At 45.3% G+C, this 18643-nt stretch overlaps 1 protein-coding gene across 5 annotated transcripts in view; it reads right to left on the bottom strand.

Annotated features, from left to right (window-relative positions):
- Positions 1-18643, bottom strand: part of CPVL (carboxypeptidase vitellogenic like) — a 112816-nt gene that overhangs the window by 45725 nt on the left and 48448 nt on the right. For all 5 annotated transcript variants that reach the window (XM_044294678.1, XM_044294679.1, XM_044294680.1 and 2 more), the window contains 2 exons: positions 10094-10192; positions 5894-6067 (listed from right to left, as the gene is read on the bottom strand). In XM_044294678.1, coding sequence (XP_044150613.1) covers positions 5894-6067; positions 10094-10192 — 273 coding nt within the window. The remainder of the gene's footprint in view (positions 1-5893; positions 6068-10093; positions 10193-18643) is intronic.

The following is an 18643-nucleotide window of genomic DNA, read 5'->3' as shown; positions in this document are numbered from 1 at the left end:
CTGGAATCGGCCTCACAGGACGCACTGCACATGCGCCAGCCGGCAATGAGGAGTGAATAAATTAGCAGTGGGGCGGTGCTGGGCTCCAGGAGAAGGAGCGCGTCTGGGCTCCAACGGCCGGAGGGACAGACCCTTGGGCTCCTTACTGAGGTAACTACCATATTAATAAAAGCGATTTTCTAGACAAAAGGACAACACTTAGGGTAGTAATACTAGTGTATTTTAATACAAAACGAGCAGACTGATGTGATGATGTTAAAAGCTCTGTCACTAAAATCCAGGTGATAGAATCCCTTTAAAGAGTTTGTCCACGATTTTGATACTGATGGCCTATCCTCAGGACTGGTCATCAATATTTGAAGGGGCTGTGGCTCTCCAGCGAGTGCTGCAGCCTCCTCAGAACAAACACAAGGCGATTGTGCTTGATATTGCAGCTCAGGTCCACCTAGGCCATGTGACCAATAAATGTAACATGATTGGTCTAGAAAGAGACCAGAGCACCGTGGCCTCTTCAAAACAGAAGAACCGTGGGGTTGCCAGGAGTTGGACCCACACCACTCTCATATTGATGACCTATTGCAAGCCATCAATCTCAAAATCTTAGACAATCCCTTTAAAATAACAAATTTTAGCACAGAAATGGCATGAGCCAAAATGTGTGTTTTTTTTTATGCCACAAAATTGGTGCAAATGTATTCAGCTTTCCATACCTTCTGCTAGATAGATGACTTGGCAAGGAAATGGGCCCATAACGTATTTGAACTTTCAGTTTTCAATAATTCAAATTTCAACCCTCATAAAGATTAAATACATCAGAATACATATTTTGCCACATGCCTAGATAACCTGTGCAACTGAGTAACGTCCATGCTCAGGCAACATTGACGCCTTTATCTAAAATAAAGGAAGAAGAAGGCTGGAAAGCCATTTTATTTATCAAGCATTTCCATTTATACAATTTTAACAAAAAATGACCATTTGTAAGTTGCTTCTGAACCAAAGCTGGAATACAACCCCCTTTCATGGGAGAAGACTAACAAATAAAAATAAGAAAGGAACGATCCTAAAGGTTTGTTTTTGTTTTTTATTCTGGAACCTTAATTAAATTTTTTTATAAAACGGCCAAAAACTTCAAAACCACTAAGCAGCATAACAAGGATGCAATTAGTTGGGACTTAATGAGCTGCAGATGAGAAAATGACAGTTTCTACAGTTTTATAACCATCATTTCCTGGCTAGGTAATCTCTGAACAGGCTGCTCCTGTCCCGAGGCGCATTAACCATCACAATGCAGCTCGCATGTCATCAACTAATCTCAGTAATTTTCATTAACAGGGGAAGGTTGGAGAAGCACATATTTCAAGAACAATTTAGCTTTCTATTGTATATTAACTGTAGGTATTACTAAGGGCAGCCATATTCAATAGCTGACGGCCGACTCCCTCTATATACCGTATTTTTCGCCCTATAAGACGCACCGGCCCATAAGACGCACCTAGGTTTTTGGGGAGGAAAATAAGAAAAATAATATTTTTAACCAAAAGGTGTGCTGTGTGTTTGGAACTAATGGTGGTCTCTGGATGACGGACACTGTTATGGGGGGCATCTGTGGATGACGGACACTGTTATGGGGGGCATCTGTGGATGACGGACACTGTTATGGGGGGCATCTGTGGATGACGGACACTGTTATGGGGGGCATCTGTGGATGACGGACACTGTTATGGGGGGCATCTGTGGATGACGGACACTGTTATGGGGGGCATCTGTGGATGACGGACACTGTTATGGGGGGCATCTGTGGATGACGGACACTGTTATGGGGGGCATCTGTGGATGACGGACACTGTTATGGGGGGCATCTGTGGATGACGGACACTGTTATGGGGGGCATCTGTGGATGACGGACACTGTTATGGGGGGCATCTGTGGATGACGGACACTGTTATGGGGGCATCTGTGGATGACGGACACTGTTATGGGGGCATCTGTGGATGACGGACACTGTTATGGGGGCATCTGTGGATGACGGACACTGTTAGGGGGGCATCTGTGGATGCGGACACTGTTATAGGGGGGGGATCTGTGGCTGGCACTGTTACGGGGGGGGATCTGTGGCTGGCACTGTTACAGGGGGGGGATCTGTGGCTGGCACTGTTACAGGGGGGGGGGGATCTGTGGCTGGCACTGTTACAGGGGGGGGGGATCTGTGGCTGGCACTGTTACAGGGGGGGGGATCTGTGGCTGGCACTGTTACGGGGGGGATCTATGGCTGGCACTGTTACAGGGGGGGATCTGTGGCTGGCACTGTTACAGGGGGGGGGGATCTGTGGCTGGCACTGTTACAGGGGGGGGGATCTGTGGCTGGCACTGTTACAGGGGGGGGATCTGTGGCTGGCACTGTTACAGGGGGGGGGATCTGTGGCTGGCACTGTTACAGGGGGGGGATCTGTGCCTGGCACTGTTACAGGAGGGGGATCTGTGGCTGGCACTGTTACAGGGGGGGGGGGGGTCTGTGGCTGGCACTGTTACAGGGGGGGGGGGATCTGTGGCTGGCACTGTTACAGGGGGGGGGGGATCTGTGGCTGGCACTGTTACAGGGGGGGGTCTGTGGCTGGCACTGTTACAGGGGGGGGTCTGTGGCTGGCACTGTTACAGGGGGGGGTCTGTGGCTGGCACTGTTACAGGGGGGGGTCTGTGGCTGGCACTGTTACAGGGGGGGGGTCTGTGGCTGGCACTGTTACAGGGGGGGGGTCTGTGGCTGGCACTGTTACAGGGGGGGGGGTCTGTGGCTGGCACTGTTACAGGGGGGGGGATCTGTGGATGACACTGTTACAGGGGGGGGAATCTGTGGATGGCACTGTTACAGGGGGGGGGGATCTGTGGGTGGCACTGTTATATATGTGCCATCCACAGACCCCCCAGCCCATAGCAGTGCCATCCACAGACCCCCCAGCCCATAACTGTGCCATCCACAGACCCCCCAGCCCATAGCAGTGCCATCCACAGACCCCCCAGCCCATAACTGTGCCATCCACAGACCCCCCAGCCCATAACTGTGCCATCCACAGACCCCCCAGCCCATAACTGTGCCATCCACAGACCCCCCCAGCCATAACTGTGCCATCCACAGACCCCCCAGCCCATAACTGTGCCATCCACAGATCTCCCCCCCCCCCCCCCCCTGCTGCCGCCGTTGCTGCAGTATTCAAATATAAGATGTCATATTCAATTAATAGTTATTAAACATGCCCCCTCACTCCTATTATTACCTTACATCCTAATCGCTTCTGTAGAATTCAGGCAGGCAGGCCGGGCGGCCGGCGCGTCTCTCACTGAAGTCACTTGCCTGCGCCGCCTGATTCATTCATAAAGTAGGCGGCGCAGGCACGTGACACGAGTTACGCTGCCGCCCGCCCGGCCTGCCTGAATTCTATAGAAGCGATTAGGATGTAAGGTAGTAATAGGAGTGAGGGGGCATGTTTAAATAACTATTAATTGAATATGACTTCTTATATTAGTATACCGGAGCGGCGGGGCGATACTACACTGACTGCACCGCCCCGCCGCTATTGCCGGCCCCCAGATCCTCCTCCCAGTCCCTCCCCGAGTCCCCGCTCGCTCCTACATCGCAGCTTGCGATGTAAAACGGCAAGCATTCGCCCCATAAGACGCAGGGGCATTTCTCCCCCATTTTGGGGGAAGAAAAAGTGAGTCTTATGGGGCGAAAAATACGGTACATATCCACAAGGTGATGGTTACAGCACGAAGGCACACTAGAACTAGTCTAAAAAAAAATAAAAAAAATACATAAAATCACAAGGGGAGCGTTAATAGCACTAACTATTGCAATCAGGATCAATGGAACAAGACAGAGGTTTTCTTTTGACAGCTGAAGGTCACCAGCATGGAAGCGTGGCTGGAAACCCACACACATAAATCACTAGGGCAGTGATGGCAAACCTTTTAGAGACAAAGTGCTCAAACTGAACCCCAAAACCCACTTATTTATCGCAAAGTGCCAACACAGCAATTTAACCTGAATACTACAGTCCAATATAGTCTCTCTTCCATGTACTTTATCATTTAGCTATAATGTGTGGCCTATGCCGTTCATAGTGCGCTGCTTGTGCCTCTCATAATGCGCCCTGCGCTTATGAAAGACAGGGAAGTCTAAGACATATTGGTACACCATAGACTTTTTCCAGGGTGCGGGTGCCCACAGAGAGGGCTACGAGTGCCTTAGGATTTCCGCCACTGGTCTAGGGGATCAAACACCCTCAATATAAGACCTATTGACTTTAAAGGTTTCTTTCAGTAATACGGGACAGAACAACAGTGGAAAAATTCTAATGAGATGACCATATGCTCACCCCAACTTAAACTTTGTCTTGACTCATTGCACTAGTCCCCGGTTTCACTTACAATGGGCTCATAAATAAACATTCCTTAATGTAACAGGAGAAGACAATTTTCACTGCAAACACGTGAAACGATCTATTTTGTTAAGGTCTTTAACAAGTGCGGACTTAAGGGTAACGGGGTTGTCGGACCCATAACCACTTTAGATAGTACAAGGAACATATTTATCATAAAGGGAAAAAAAAGTGCTCATCTATTCTCTGCCAGAGCGCCGAGGTTCATGATCCCACTTCTTGTCTCCAGTGGACGTATGACATTATATCTGTGGTCATGTGCACCACTGCAGCCATTCACTGGCCTCAGAAGTAACACGTCCCCAAATAATACATGTGCACATACCACTGCTGGTGCCAGTGAATGGCTGCTGCGGTGGCTGTGACCCCACATGGAATGTCCCACTTCCAGTTTGCTAGGAGTGGGGGCGATTAGGAGAGCGCCTTTTTTCTTTATGTTAAACACTTTCCCTGCCCCAACTAAAATTGGTTTTGGGGTCTGACAACCCCTATAAGTTACTGTCGTGTTTGTTCAACATACTGGGACAAGTGTATACAAAGCAACTGTACAATGAAGCCAGCAGTTGTGTCCTTGTTTCTTTTGGTCTAGTGGACATGTAACACTATGTCCATGGTCATGTGCACTGTTGCAAATTGCCTTAGCGGTGACGTGTCTCCATGTGGCACAGAAGAAGCGCAACACATTGCGCGAAACGGCCGTAGCCGCCATTCATCTGCAGGAGCGTGTCCGCCTCATAACCCCACCTGTTCGTCCAATGTCTAGGACTGAATAAAAAGATACAGATTCATATGCCTCGGTGAGTGCCGCATACTTCTTTTACCTTCGCTACATTGTTACTAGTGGACATGTAACACTATGTCCATGGTCATGTGCACTGTTGCCAATTGCCTCAGCGGTGACGTGTCTCCATGTGGCACATGTTCGCATTTCACCACTGAGGCCGTGGCATGTGACCATAGCTGGGACATCACACTTTTAGTCGTCCGTAGACCAGAAGGAGTGGGTAAAGGGAACCTCTGCACTCGGATGATGCGGGGATGAATAGGCAAGTGTGTTTTTTAAGTTTAACCCTCATCCAGCCCTAAATAAAATTGGTTTACTTTGCTGCCTTGCTTGTCCAACATACTGGAACCAGCAGAATTTCCAGCTACAGACTTACAATTCTGACTGCCGAATTGGGACACATAGTTCAATATGCATTTAATGAGATACACTAATGACCACCCTTCTCAATACTAGCCAGTCCAAGAGCATTTTACCACCTCAAGCAGTCAGCTATAAGGCTGTGAGCTTCCAATATTTCTGAACCATTTTCCTGTTGTGGTGCATAGGGAGAAGTAAAGCTTTCTGCTTTCATCTTATTTTAAAGGCTGTTAAACCCACTGACCTTACAGAAACAGTGGCATCTCCTGATGGTTAGTGTGAGTAATGAGATTTGAAGCTGCACGACACTTACCCTGTAATTATCCATTAGCACCACCAACCATGGCTTTATGGTCTTCATCACATCAGAAAGCAAATGTTTCTCAACTTCAGATCCATCATGAAAGGTCAGGTTACCAACGTGGATTGCCTTCCTCACTACTGGGAGAGCCAAAAAAGGTCTAAAGTACCCCTGGTCCACTGGTTCCTGCACACAAATACATTATGGAAAGAGGCAGCGTTTTAATAGGAGATACATGCTACAAAAGAGTAAAATACAATTTGTATCACAAAGTAAAAAAAAAACAAACTAATGATAACATTAGAAAGTAGAACTACATAATACAAAGTAATGGTCCCTTCACACTTTATTACCTGTACTCACCTGTCATCACAGGTGACATGTTTAAAAAATATATTGACCCAAAGTTAAAAGGTTATGCGGTGAAAAAATGTATGAAATGCATCACTTGTCATTACAGGCAGCAACCACAATGTCATTTTAAAGTTGTTGTCCGGGTTCAGAGCTGAACCCAGACATACCTCCATTTTCACCCAGGCAGCCCCCCTGACTTAAGCATCGGAGCAGTTCATGCTCCGATGCTCTCCTTTGCCCTGCGCTAAATCGAGCAAGGCAAAGGCATTTTTAGGATTTCAGGTGACGTCACTGGCACTGATGGGCGGGCTTTAGCGCTGCCCTAGCCAGTAAAATGGCTAGGGCAGCGCTAAAGCACGCCCATCAGACACGGTGACGTCACCGAACACACAGCGGGGCAGAAGCTTCCGCCCGGCAGTGTGTTATTGTAAACAAGGGAGCGCATTACAGCATGAGATGCTCCGATGCTAACATCAGGGGGGCTGCCTGGGTGAAAATATGGGTATGTCTGGGTTCAGCTCTGAACTCTGACAACCCCTTTAATGATCCCGAGTTGAATAAATTCAAACTTCTCCTAGTGGAGGTCTTTTAGATCTTCTCTTTCTGCCACATGTTTATGGCAGGAGGGACAGTTATTAAAAGGGGTCAGCCACCTTTTGGGCGGGATTTTTTAACAAATGGCCAGACCTGCAAAAGGGAAGCATACTTATACTGTTGAGTCCAAGCATCTTCGCTACCCATCCTCAGATGCCTCGTTCAGGTCCCCCACTTGTCAATATCAGCTTTTAAACCCCTGCAGCCAATCGATGGAAGCAGTGGTGACCTGCTCCCCTGTGTCAGGTCAACTGGTCTTGTGATGCAAAAAGATCAGGTCACCACTGCAGCCAGTGATGGGCTGCATCGGTGTTAAGGCAGATGTTGACAGCAGGAGGCCCGAGTGAAGCATCTGAAGACAGGGAGCAAAGGAGCTAGGACACAGTGGTGGGGAGAAGGTAAGTAAGCTTCTTCTTTGCAAGGCTGGCCAGGAGGGGGAGGGGATTTGCAAAAAGGCAGCCAACCCCTTTAATGCCTTCAACACAAATTGGTATTAAGAATATTTGTTCTATTTAGACTCCCACATTGGGTCACTGTCACTACTGGAGTACCTCAGGGGTCAGTATTGGGCCCTATTCTCTTTAATATATTCATTCATGATCTTGTAGAAGGCTTGCATAGTAAAAATAAATTTTTTTGCAGATGACACAAAACTGTGTAAAGTAATTAACACGGAAGAGGACAGTATACTGCTACAGAGGGATCTGGATAGATTGGAGGCTTGGGTAGATAAGTGGCAGATGAGGTTTAACACTGACAAATGTAAGGTTATGCACATGGGAAGGAATAATGCAAGTCACCCGTACATACTAAATGGCAAAACATTGGGTAACACTGACATGGAAAAGGACCTAGGAATTTTTGTGAACAGCAAACTAAGCTGCAAAAACCAGTGTGAGGCAGCTGCTGCCAAGGCCAATAAGATAATGGGTTGCATCAAAAGGGGTATAGATGCCCGTGATGAGAACATAGTCCTGCCACTTTACAAATCACTAGTCAGACCACACATGGAGTACTGTGTACAGTTCTGGTCTCCTGTGAACAAGGCAGACATAGCCGAGCTGGAGAGGGTCCAGGGGAGGGCAACTAAAGTAATAACTGGAATGGGGCAACTACAGTACCCTGAAAGATTATCAACATTAGGTTTATTCACTTTAGAAAAAAGACGACTGAGAGGAGATCTAATAGTAATAACTATGTATAAATATATCAGGGGACAGTACAGAGATCTCTCCCATCATCTATTTATCCCCAGGACTGTGACGACGGGACATCCTCTGCGTCTGGAGGAAAGAAGGTTTGTACACAAACATAGAAGAGGATTCTTTACGGTAAGAGCAGTGAGACTATGGAACTCTCTGCCTGAGGAGGTGGTGATGGTGAGTTCACTAAAAAAAAGTTCAAGAGGGGCCTAGATTTATTTCTGGAGTGTAATAATATTACAGGCTATAGCTACTAGAGAGAGGTCGTTGATCCAGGGAGTTATTCTGATTGCCTGATTGGAGTCGGGAAGGAATTTTTTTCCCCTTTAGTGGAGAAAATTGGCTTCTACATCACAGTTTTTTTTCCCCCTTCCTTTGGATCAACTTGCAGGAGAACAGGCCGAACTGGATGGACAAATGTCTTTTTTCGGCCTTATAAACTATGTTACTGTGTTACACACCCTACTGCTCCTGTTAAAGTGGTCTTTAATGAACAAATTCCATTCTGGCCAGAAGTCCTTTCAGCAATGTCTAAAGCTTCCCTTTTAAAAATCACACTGAAAAATATTTATTTTTGTACTGTCTGGCTACAAAAAATGCCCCAACATTGGAGCTACAAATTTTCAGCAAATTAACAGGGTTGTCCAGATTTTATTAAGTGATGGGCTATCCTCGGGTATTACTAGCTGATCCTTGGGGGTCCAACATCCCGCACATCCACCGATCAGCTGGCCATCACTTCGTAAAAGCTGAAAACTCACAACAGTGCAGATTTACTAATCCTGTTGAATATTAAGAGTAACAATACATCAGGAAGTCTAAAGATGCACAAAATGTATCACAGTGGCTCACACTGTATGATACATATTTGGTGCATCTTGCAAGACATATTAGACACCTTTGTCTAACTGTACTGCGCCTCCTGGCTGTCTCTATTGAAGCTCCACAATTTTGCTTTAACATCTTGGTGCATATTTTAAGCCATGTGCCTTCCTGGAAAGCCACATCCACATGTCTAAGGTATAAACAGTGTCTAAAGCACATAATAAATGTGGTACAAGGCATGTACATGACATTGGCAAAACTTTTGTCCCATGGATTCTATTTTTTTCTCTCCTTGATATTAGTAGTAATCCTACAATGAATCTCAAGCAGGCAACAGTGCAAACATGAGCATCTGTCAGCATGATCAACCCTATGAAACTAGGCATGTTGTCTGGTAGAGTTGATCATGCTGAGTTAAACAATATATTTCTTTTCACTACTTCCCCCTCCCCTTTGAATGACAGGGCTAAACATCTTATTCAGCCCTGTGTACTTGCAGCAGCGCCAGGGCTCAGTATCTCAGCGCTTGCGTAGTGATGCAAATGCTGCTTCCTGAGCTTGGGAAGCAGCAAAGGATACATTGAGCAAGCACCAAGTTGGCTTATTGACTCAGTGCCTGCTCAGTGGATCTAAAGAGTGCTGCTTTCTGAGCACATCAGATCCACTGCCCAGGCACCAAAATACTGGGCCAGTGCTGCCACGAACACAGGGCTCGCCCTAGCACTCAAAAGGGGAGGGGGAAGTACAGCAAGAAAAGGGAACCTTGCACTATTGGTGCTCCTCGTGTTATGGCCAGCCCCTTGGTGCTCCAGATATATTAATTCTTATATGTATATAAATTACTTATCTCAGCACCAATAAACTCTATAGAAAAAATAAAAATGTTGTCATTATTAGTCCTACAAGGTAATATGCCTGGTTTAACAAGGTTGATCATGCTGACAGATGTTCTTCAAAGAGGTATTTCAGTTTCATTATATTGATAACCTATCATCAGGAGAGGTCATCAATTCAGACTGGTGGAGATCTGACACTGCGCCCATGTAAGTTGTGTCCACTTCAGTGTTTACCTGCAGGTTGTCTAGATTGTAGTGATGTTCAGGGTAATTACAACTTTCTGCTATATTTACTTCTAATTACACTGAGGATGGGTCATCAATTTCATGAAACTGGAATACCTCTTAAAGGAATCAACAGAATTTCTCTGCCGACTGCATCAAGAACATTACGGGCTTACCTGACATTGGAGAAAGTTGAAGTAATTACTGCAACCTGTAACATTCTGATAGAAGGAAGGATATGAACTCCTGTCACCATTCAGTAATGAATCAAAGACCTATGAAATAAAAGAAAGGTCAATTTTTATACATATATTTTTTTTTTTTACACGCATCAAAAGTCATGCAAATCTTATCCCCCCCCCCCATCCTCTAAGGGTATGGAAAAAAAATGTGGTGGAATCAAAAGGCACCAGTCCGAGGCTGACCCTCAGGCTTCTGCTGCAGTTCTGCCTTTTGACCACAGCAGATCCATCCGTGGCTTTAGCACCATTCAGTGAGGCTAATCCGTGAAAGGGCATCCACTGGAAACCAGGAACCGCACCCAGAAGGGATATGTCCCTTCTAGACATCGTCTGGAAATCCACAACGATATGAATGGCAGCAAGGACCTCCATAGACAACAGTGGGAGTGTTTTTTTGGCATGGGACTCCATGCACAGATGACACCGTGTGAACAAGCCCTTACTTTCCTCATCAGCAAAAAAACATTTAAAGAAAACACTAGGCAGGCAATCATTTTTAGGTTCATCATCAGGTTCTTCAATAGTGTAGTGTGCTGCACCACAAAGAAAACAACATCCAGTACACCGCACGTTGTCATGGATCTGTGGCAAAGGAACCGGTCACATTGATCCTGCTGTCTATTCTGCAGCAACATGTCATAGAGCAAGAGGAGCTGAGCAGATCGATATATAGTTTTACAGATGGTAAGTCCAAAGGCTTGACGACCATCTCTGTATGTACACTCACCGAGTATTACCACCCACTAGACTCAAACCAAGACAGAACATGGATTCATATCAATTGACGCTAGTTATGTAGTTTTGTGGCGTCTACTCAGTACACCAGTCCTGCTTTATTACATGCTTTCTACACATCTGACCATATATTTAATGGGGCGGCAGGTTAACGGCAAATGGCCAACAGGCTAGTTGTCCAACAAAACTTTTGCCTACTAACAGTACAAATATATATGACCATGCACAGACAAAATCACATACTGCTAAGGCTGGTTTTCACACCTTACTGGCCATATTAATACCTCGATATATCTGTTAAATTAACCTATAGTTAATCTACTGAAAAAAACTGATTGCCATAGAGTTCTTTAGTAATCTAATCTTGGTTCACTAGAACTGTGGGAGGTCCAGGCATTGTGGCCACATTAGGGCCATCTGGCATTGAAATCAGGGTGCTCTTTCATAAAATGTAATTAACTGCAAATATGTACTATAAACTTCAGATTAGAGCTACTGGCCAAATAAATCCAATATAGCAGATCATTTTTTAGACAAATTATTAGATATTCCACAATCAACTGTGAGTGGTCTTACGGCAAGGTAGAAGCTTTTAGGAACCACAGCAACTCAGCCATAAGGTTGCAGACCACATACAGTTATAAAGAGGGCTCCCTGGGTTCTGAGGCACATAGGGAGAGATTTGTCAAACTGGTGTAAAGTAGAACTGGCTTAGTTGCCCCTAGCAACCAGATTCCACCTTTCATTTTCCAAATGAGCTCTGAAAAATGAAATGTGAAATCTGATTGGTTGCTATGGGCCAGTGTCTGTTTTCCTTTAGACAAGTTTTGATAAATTTAGTGCATAAAAGTCAGTAACGCTCTGCTGACTCTGCAGACCCAAACCTTCTTTGGAATTCACATCAGCACAACAACTGTGTGCCTGGAGCTTCGTGGCAGGGGTTTCCATGGCTGAGAAGCTGCATGCAAGCCTTACATCACCAAGCACAATGCCAAGCGTTAGAGGAAGTGGTGTACAGCACACCCCCACTGGGCTCTGGAGACATGTTCTATGGAGCGATGAATTAGGGTGGATTTATCAGGAACAAACATTCCTGCGAACGCTCGTCCCCGCAATCTTCCCATCTGAAGGTGCAGCAGATCACCCGATAAATGAGCATGCATGCAACTAAATTATCATTTCTGGGCAGCAGATCAGAAACCATGCAGCTGTATGAAGATGAGCAATCGTAATAGCGATCCTTCGTCCTCATACTGTGAGGTGATCGCTGCATGTAAATGCACAGATTCACCTCTATAACGAGCAGCTGACCGTTGAGAAGGAAGGCTTCTTTCCCGACAATAAGCTTCTCCTCGGCGCATGTAAATGCACCTTTATACTTCTTTATCTGGCAGGGTTGGACTGTCCATAGACACTAAAAGGGAAATTTACCAGTGAGCCGATGTCCAGGGGGCCACCAGAACCCCCCTCAGGCCACTGGCAGGGTACATAATGATCTGATGCTCTGAGCATTAATTAATGCTAGCAGCTTCAGGCACCCATGCACCTAGCCAGCGGACGCAGGAGCCGTCCTGAACTCCACTGTATCACCATCCTCAGGACAGTTGAATACTGTGGTGAAGGCAGCAGTATTTTGCCATTTGGTTCTGCTGGGGTGGCATTTAGTGCTGCACTGCAGTATTGCAAGCCCCACGTACTTGTGTTACCCTGCCTTCTGTCAATTTGGACAACATGGGGCCACTTTCAGGTTATTTTTTTTTCCAGGGCCACTTTACCAGTCTGCCCATGGCCTGATGAATGAGCTTTGATTTGGCAAATGCCAGGAGAACATAACCTGCCTGACTGTATTCTGCCAATTTCAGCGAGATTGGTGATGAAGGGATAATACTATGGGGTTGTATGTCAGGGGTTGGCCTAGACCCCTTAGCTCTAGTGAAGAGGAATCTTAATGATTCAGCATATCAAGACATCTTAGACAACTGTATGCTTCCAACTTTGAGGGAACAGTTTGGGCAAGTCCTTTTTCTGTTCCAGCAGGACTGTGCCCCAGTGCTCAGAGCAAGGTCCATAAAGGCAGCATTGGGTGAATTTTGCATGGAAGAACTTGACTGTCCGGCAAAGAGCTCTGACCACAGACTCCTGAATTATGATACTTTCCGAGTCTTTGATGGACACTTTCCATGGCTTTCCTGAGAGCAGTGACTCAGGAATAGTTAAATAGCATTCATAGAAACCATTACTTTAACCGATACCATCACGAACAATGGCTTCCATTGGGCTTCAGAGGAAGCAATTTCTAATTTTCAGCAAAAGTCTAAGGCCTCATGCACACGACCGTGTGCGGAACGGAACGGGTGGCCCATTGTAGACATGCCTATTCTTGTCCGCATCACGGACAAGAATAGGACATGCTATATTTTTTTTTTTTTTGCGGGGCCACGGAACGGAGCAAATGTGCGGAAACGGAATGCTGTCCGCATCTTTTGCAGCCCCATTGAAGTGAATGGGTCCGCATCAGAGCCGCAAAAACTGCGGCTCAGATGCGGACCACAACTACGGTCTAGTGCATGAGGCCTAAGACAAATGTTGTTTGAGGGGCATTGTATATTAGCAGCATTTAACATCGCTGTGGACAGTATGGCCATATCATTTTTTCAATTTTACCAATCAATATAGGATAGGGTTGGGCAATAAACCGGTATGAACGATATACCGCGGTATTAAGAAACGGCGATATCGCCATTTCTTAATTACCGCAGTATTTTAGTAACGTCATAGGGGAAGACACACGTCACAGTGCTGAAGGCCATAAAACATCCGGCACAGTGGAGAAGGAGAGAGTCCCTCCCCACTGTGATCTCAGGTTCTAGCCCCATAAGGGGGCTAATAGTTATTAAATAAAAAGTAAAAACATTTTATAAAAAAAAGTTACAAAACATTTAAGTTTTAATTCACCCCCTTTCCCAATTTACATAAAAAAAATATATATATATATAAAACAATAAAAAAAACTAATTGGGTAAATCGCCACGTCCGAAAAAGTCCAAAACTATTAAAAGTAATGAAAAATCTCTCTTGGTGAGCGCCGTAACATAATATATATATTTTTTAAAACACAATTCTCCATTATTTTTGTCTCCTTCCCTAAAAAATAGGGTAGGACTCTTCTATTATGGGCCGCATGTTCCATAAATTGTGGAATGCACACTTTTTTTTGTGGGGGGGGGGGGCTGCTGCACAGAGAGGCCGGGGCTGAGAACAGTGGCTGTAAACCAGAGAGACATCACAGAGAAAAATTACTTTTCATATAAAACATAACTTTTACTGTTGTTGGTTAAAATAATACCCCTTCTTAGTATATATATTAGGCTACGTCAAATAATTAGACAAGGCCTTACTTGGACATATCAGGAAAAGGAAGTCCGATGTATAGAAAAATTTGCGGCAACTTACAGTTAGATGACTGTGGACCTGGCCAAACGGTAGAAAGAGAGGTGGTGGATAAGGGGAAGGGAACAATATCCCTAATTCCCTAATACAACCCTCAATGTACCCCTGCCTACAGGCGGAGCACCCGCCCCGAAAATGGCGACCCCACCTCTCGGTGGCTAAACCCTCACTGTCGCCTATTGATACCCTGCCTAAACGGATCAATGATGTTCGTCCTTTCTTTGGCAATATGTCCCGACGCGTTTCCCCAGACGTAATCAAGGCTGGTTCATCAGGGGACTCGGGATAGTTGGTAAATTCTTGCAGGTTTCAATAGATAGATGCCCAACTGATAATAGTGGGCAAAGCTCTGATAATTGCATAGCAGACCTCCTGGTGTAGTAAGGTGCATAGGTATTGCTCGATAGGTGATTCAAATACCTGGTTTTGGCGCCTAGATTTAAGCCCCGCCTCCTGGATAACCCTATTAGTGCCTGGGATCGAAAAAAACTACACTTCCTGTCTTTGGAACGCACGCGGCACCAGGTGGAACGCACATGTGCCTCCGAAACCGGAAGTGAGCCGGCATTCACTCACAACATCATATCCTGCCTGTGAACCGCATGCAGGGAGGAGATAGGAATGGCAGCTAGATGCTGTCACTATGATTGAAAAAGGGGGGAGGGGAGTAATAGTAGATATATAGTTCTTGGGCCACATGTTGATGAATTGTGCATCTTATAACAATCATCCCATATGTATATATAAAAAGGGAGTGTATAGAGAGGCTGGATATAAACTGTAATAACATAAAATTATGTCAAAGGAACAGGCCCCCCATAATGATAGAATATATATATATATATATATATATATATATATATACACACACAGACGTGGACAAAATTGTTGGTACCCTTTGGTCAATGAAAGAAAAAGTCACAATGGTCACAGAAATAACTTTAATCTGACAAAAGTAATAATAAATTAAAATTCTATAAATGTTAACCAATGAAAGTCAGACATTGTTTTTCAACCATGCTTCAACAGAATTATGTAAAAAAATAAACTCATGAAACAGGCATGGACAAAAATGATGGTACCCCTAGAAAACACAGAACATAATGTGACCAAAGGGACATGTTAATTCAAGGTGTGTCCACTAATTAGCATCACAGGTGTCTACAACCTTGTAATCAGCCATTGGGCCTATATATATGGCTCCAGGTAATCACTGTGTTGTTTGGTGATATGGTGTGTACCACACTCGACATGGACCAGAGGAAGCAAAGGAAAGAGCTGTCTCAAGAGATCAGAAAGAAAATTATAGACAAGCATGTTAAAGGTAAAGGCTATAAGACCATCTCCAAGCAACTAGATGTTCCTGTGAGTACAGTTGCACATATTATTCATAAGTTTAAGATCCATGGGACTGTAGCCAACCTCCCTGGACGTGGCCGCAGGAGGAAAATTGATGACAAATCTAAGAGACGGATAATCCGAATGGTAACAAAAGAGCCTAGAAAGACTTCTAAAGAGATTCAAGGTGAACTTCATGCTCAAGGAACATCAGTGTCAGATCGCACCATCCGTCGTTGTTTGAGCCAAAGTGGACTACATGGGAGACGACCAAGGAGGACACCATTGTTGAAAACGAATCATAAAAAAGCAAGACTGGAATATGCCAAACTACATGTTGACAAGCCACAAAGCTTCTGGGAGAATGTCCTGTGGACAGATGAGACAAAAATCGAAGTTTTTGCCAAGGCACATCAGCTGTATGTTCACAGACGAAAAAATGAAGCATATCAAGAAAAGAACACTGTCCCTACTGTGAAACATGGAGGAGGCTCTGTTATGTTCTGGGGCTGCTTTGCTGCGTCTGGCACAGGGTGTCTTGAATCTGTGCAGGGTACAATGAAATCTCAAGACTATCAAGGAATTCTAGAGAGAAATGTACTAGCCAGTGTCAGAAAGCTTGGTCTCAGTCGCAGGTCATGGGTCTTGCAACAGGACAATGACCCAAAACACACCGCTAAAAACACCCAAGAATGGCTAAGAGGAAAAAATTGGACTATTCTAAAGTGGCCTTCTATGAGCCCTGACCTCAATCCTATTGAGCATCTTTGGAAGGAGCTGAAACATGCAGTCTGGAAAAGGCACCCTTCAAACCGGACACAACTGGAGCAGTTTGCTCATGAGGAGTGGGCCAAAATACCTGCTGAGAGGTGCAGATGTCTCATTGACAGTTACAGGAAGCGTTTGATTGCAGTGATTGCCTCAAAAGGTTGCGCAACAAAATATTAAGTTAGGGGTACCATCATTTTTGTCCATGCCTGTTTCATGAGTTTATTTTTTTACATAATTCTGTTGAAGCATGGTTGAAAAACAATGTCTGACTTTCATTGGTTAACATTTATAGAATTTTAATTTATTATTACTTTTGTCAGATTAAAGTTATTTCTGTGACCATTGTGACTTTTTCTTTCATTGACCAAAGGGTACCAACAATTTTGTCCACGTCTGTATATATATATATATATCTGGACCAATTGCGGTCCGATATAAGGCTGATTTACATTTATAAAGGATAACCATAGCGCTGGCTACTGCATGAATAAAGTAAAGGAGACTAAATAAAACACCCAAAGGAAATCTGCTCATTTAGTCCCATTGGAAACACTGTTTTAAGGCGGTATATCCACTGGGCTTCCTTACGGAGAATCCTATTATCCCAGTCCCCACCCCTTGGTGACTGCCGTATAACTTCAATGACCTGGAATTTGAGTGTACTCACATCGCCATCATGTACCTCAAGCACATGACGTGCGATCGGTTTGTCTCTACGGTTCCTGACGTCACCTAGGTGTTCCCCAACTCGTCTCCTAAGTTCACGTTTGGTTTTTCCCCACGTAACTCAGAGGGCAACTACAAGTACACAGGTAGACCACCCCTTGGGTGCGACAGTTAGCGAAGTCCCGTATAGTATATGTTATTCCGGTGGTAACACTAGTGAACACCTTTGATTTTAAAATAAATGGGCAGCAAACACAGTTTCCGCCACACTTAAAAGTACCCGTTGGTTTGGGATTAAGCCATGTGGTGGTTCCTGTTGGTCTTTGGTAGTGACTGTGCACCAATCTGTCCTTTAGGGAGCGTCCACGTCTATGTGATCGCTGGTCTGGGGGGGGAGCACATCCTTAATATCCGGATCGGTCAGGAGAACATCCCAAAATCTACTTAAGATACCCCTAACTTTCTGATTTTGGTGATCAAAAGTACCGATAATTCTGATGGTGTTATCTCCTTTTTTAACATTCTGGGTCTTGTTCACTAATAGGGCTTGGCGGTCCGTTTTACTGGAATGTAAAAACGCATCCCTCAAAACTAGATTGGGATATCCCCGTTGTTGGAATCTCTTGCACATGTCTGCTGCTTGGTGATGGAACGATTCATATGTGGAACAATTTTGTCTGACTCTGAGGTACTGTCCTTTTGGGATACCGCGTCTAAGGCTCTCAGGGTGATAACTGTCCCACCGCAAAAGGCTATTGGTGGCCGGGGCTGAGAACAGTCGCTGCTGCACAGAGAGGCCGGGGCTGAGAACAGTCGCTGCTGCACAGAGAGGTCGGGGCTGAGAACAGTCGCTGCTGCACAGAGAGGCCGGGGCCGAGAACAGTCGCTGCTGCACAGAGAGGCCGGGGCCGAGAACAGTCGCTGCTGCACAGAGAGGCCGGGGCAGAGAACAGTCGCTGCTGCACAGAGAGGCCGGGGCCGAGAACAGTCGCTGCTGCGGTAATATGGCTGTAGTGTGTAGGGACTAAGACCCATATGGGAAGCGCCAGTCTTTAGTAAATGGCCCCTGATGTTTTATGTGACTGAAAGGCATCTTTATGATGCCAAGGTGCCCTTCCTGACAATGTGCACCTATGATGGGCACACTCTGAACAACCCACTTATCAGGGTTTTCTGCTAGCATGTCCCATTTTCTGTGGGAGCGGTGAAGATGGCTGATCGCTGCTGTTACGACCGCTCCATCAGATTTGGGGGGGAAGGGGGGGGCAGGACGGTGATCCCGTTCTTGGTGGGCAACTAAAAAATTACTGCATGGGGGCATCAAGGAGAAATTATAATGTATGGGGGCAACAAGGAAACACGAGTACATGTTTTGTGTGTGTTTTTTTCGAAATGGTCATTTAATGCGATACATATTGTTATTGCGATATATTTCTTAATATTGTTATCGTGGGAATATTTTTGATATCGCCCAACCCTAGTATAGGATCCAAGCGGAAAAAGACAACTCTAAATAGCAATAGG

Source organism: Bufo gargarizans, chromosome 5, assembly GCF_014858855.1.
Source record: "Bufo gargarizans isolate SCDJY-AF-19 chromosome 5, ASM1485885v1, whole genome shotgun sequence".
NCBI classification, from domain to species: domain Eukaryota; kingdom Metazoa; phylum Chordata; class Amphibia; order Anura; family Bufonidae; genus Bufo; species Bufo gargarizans.
This window is presented reverse-complemented; position numbering and strand designations above follow the sequence as displayed.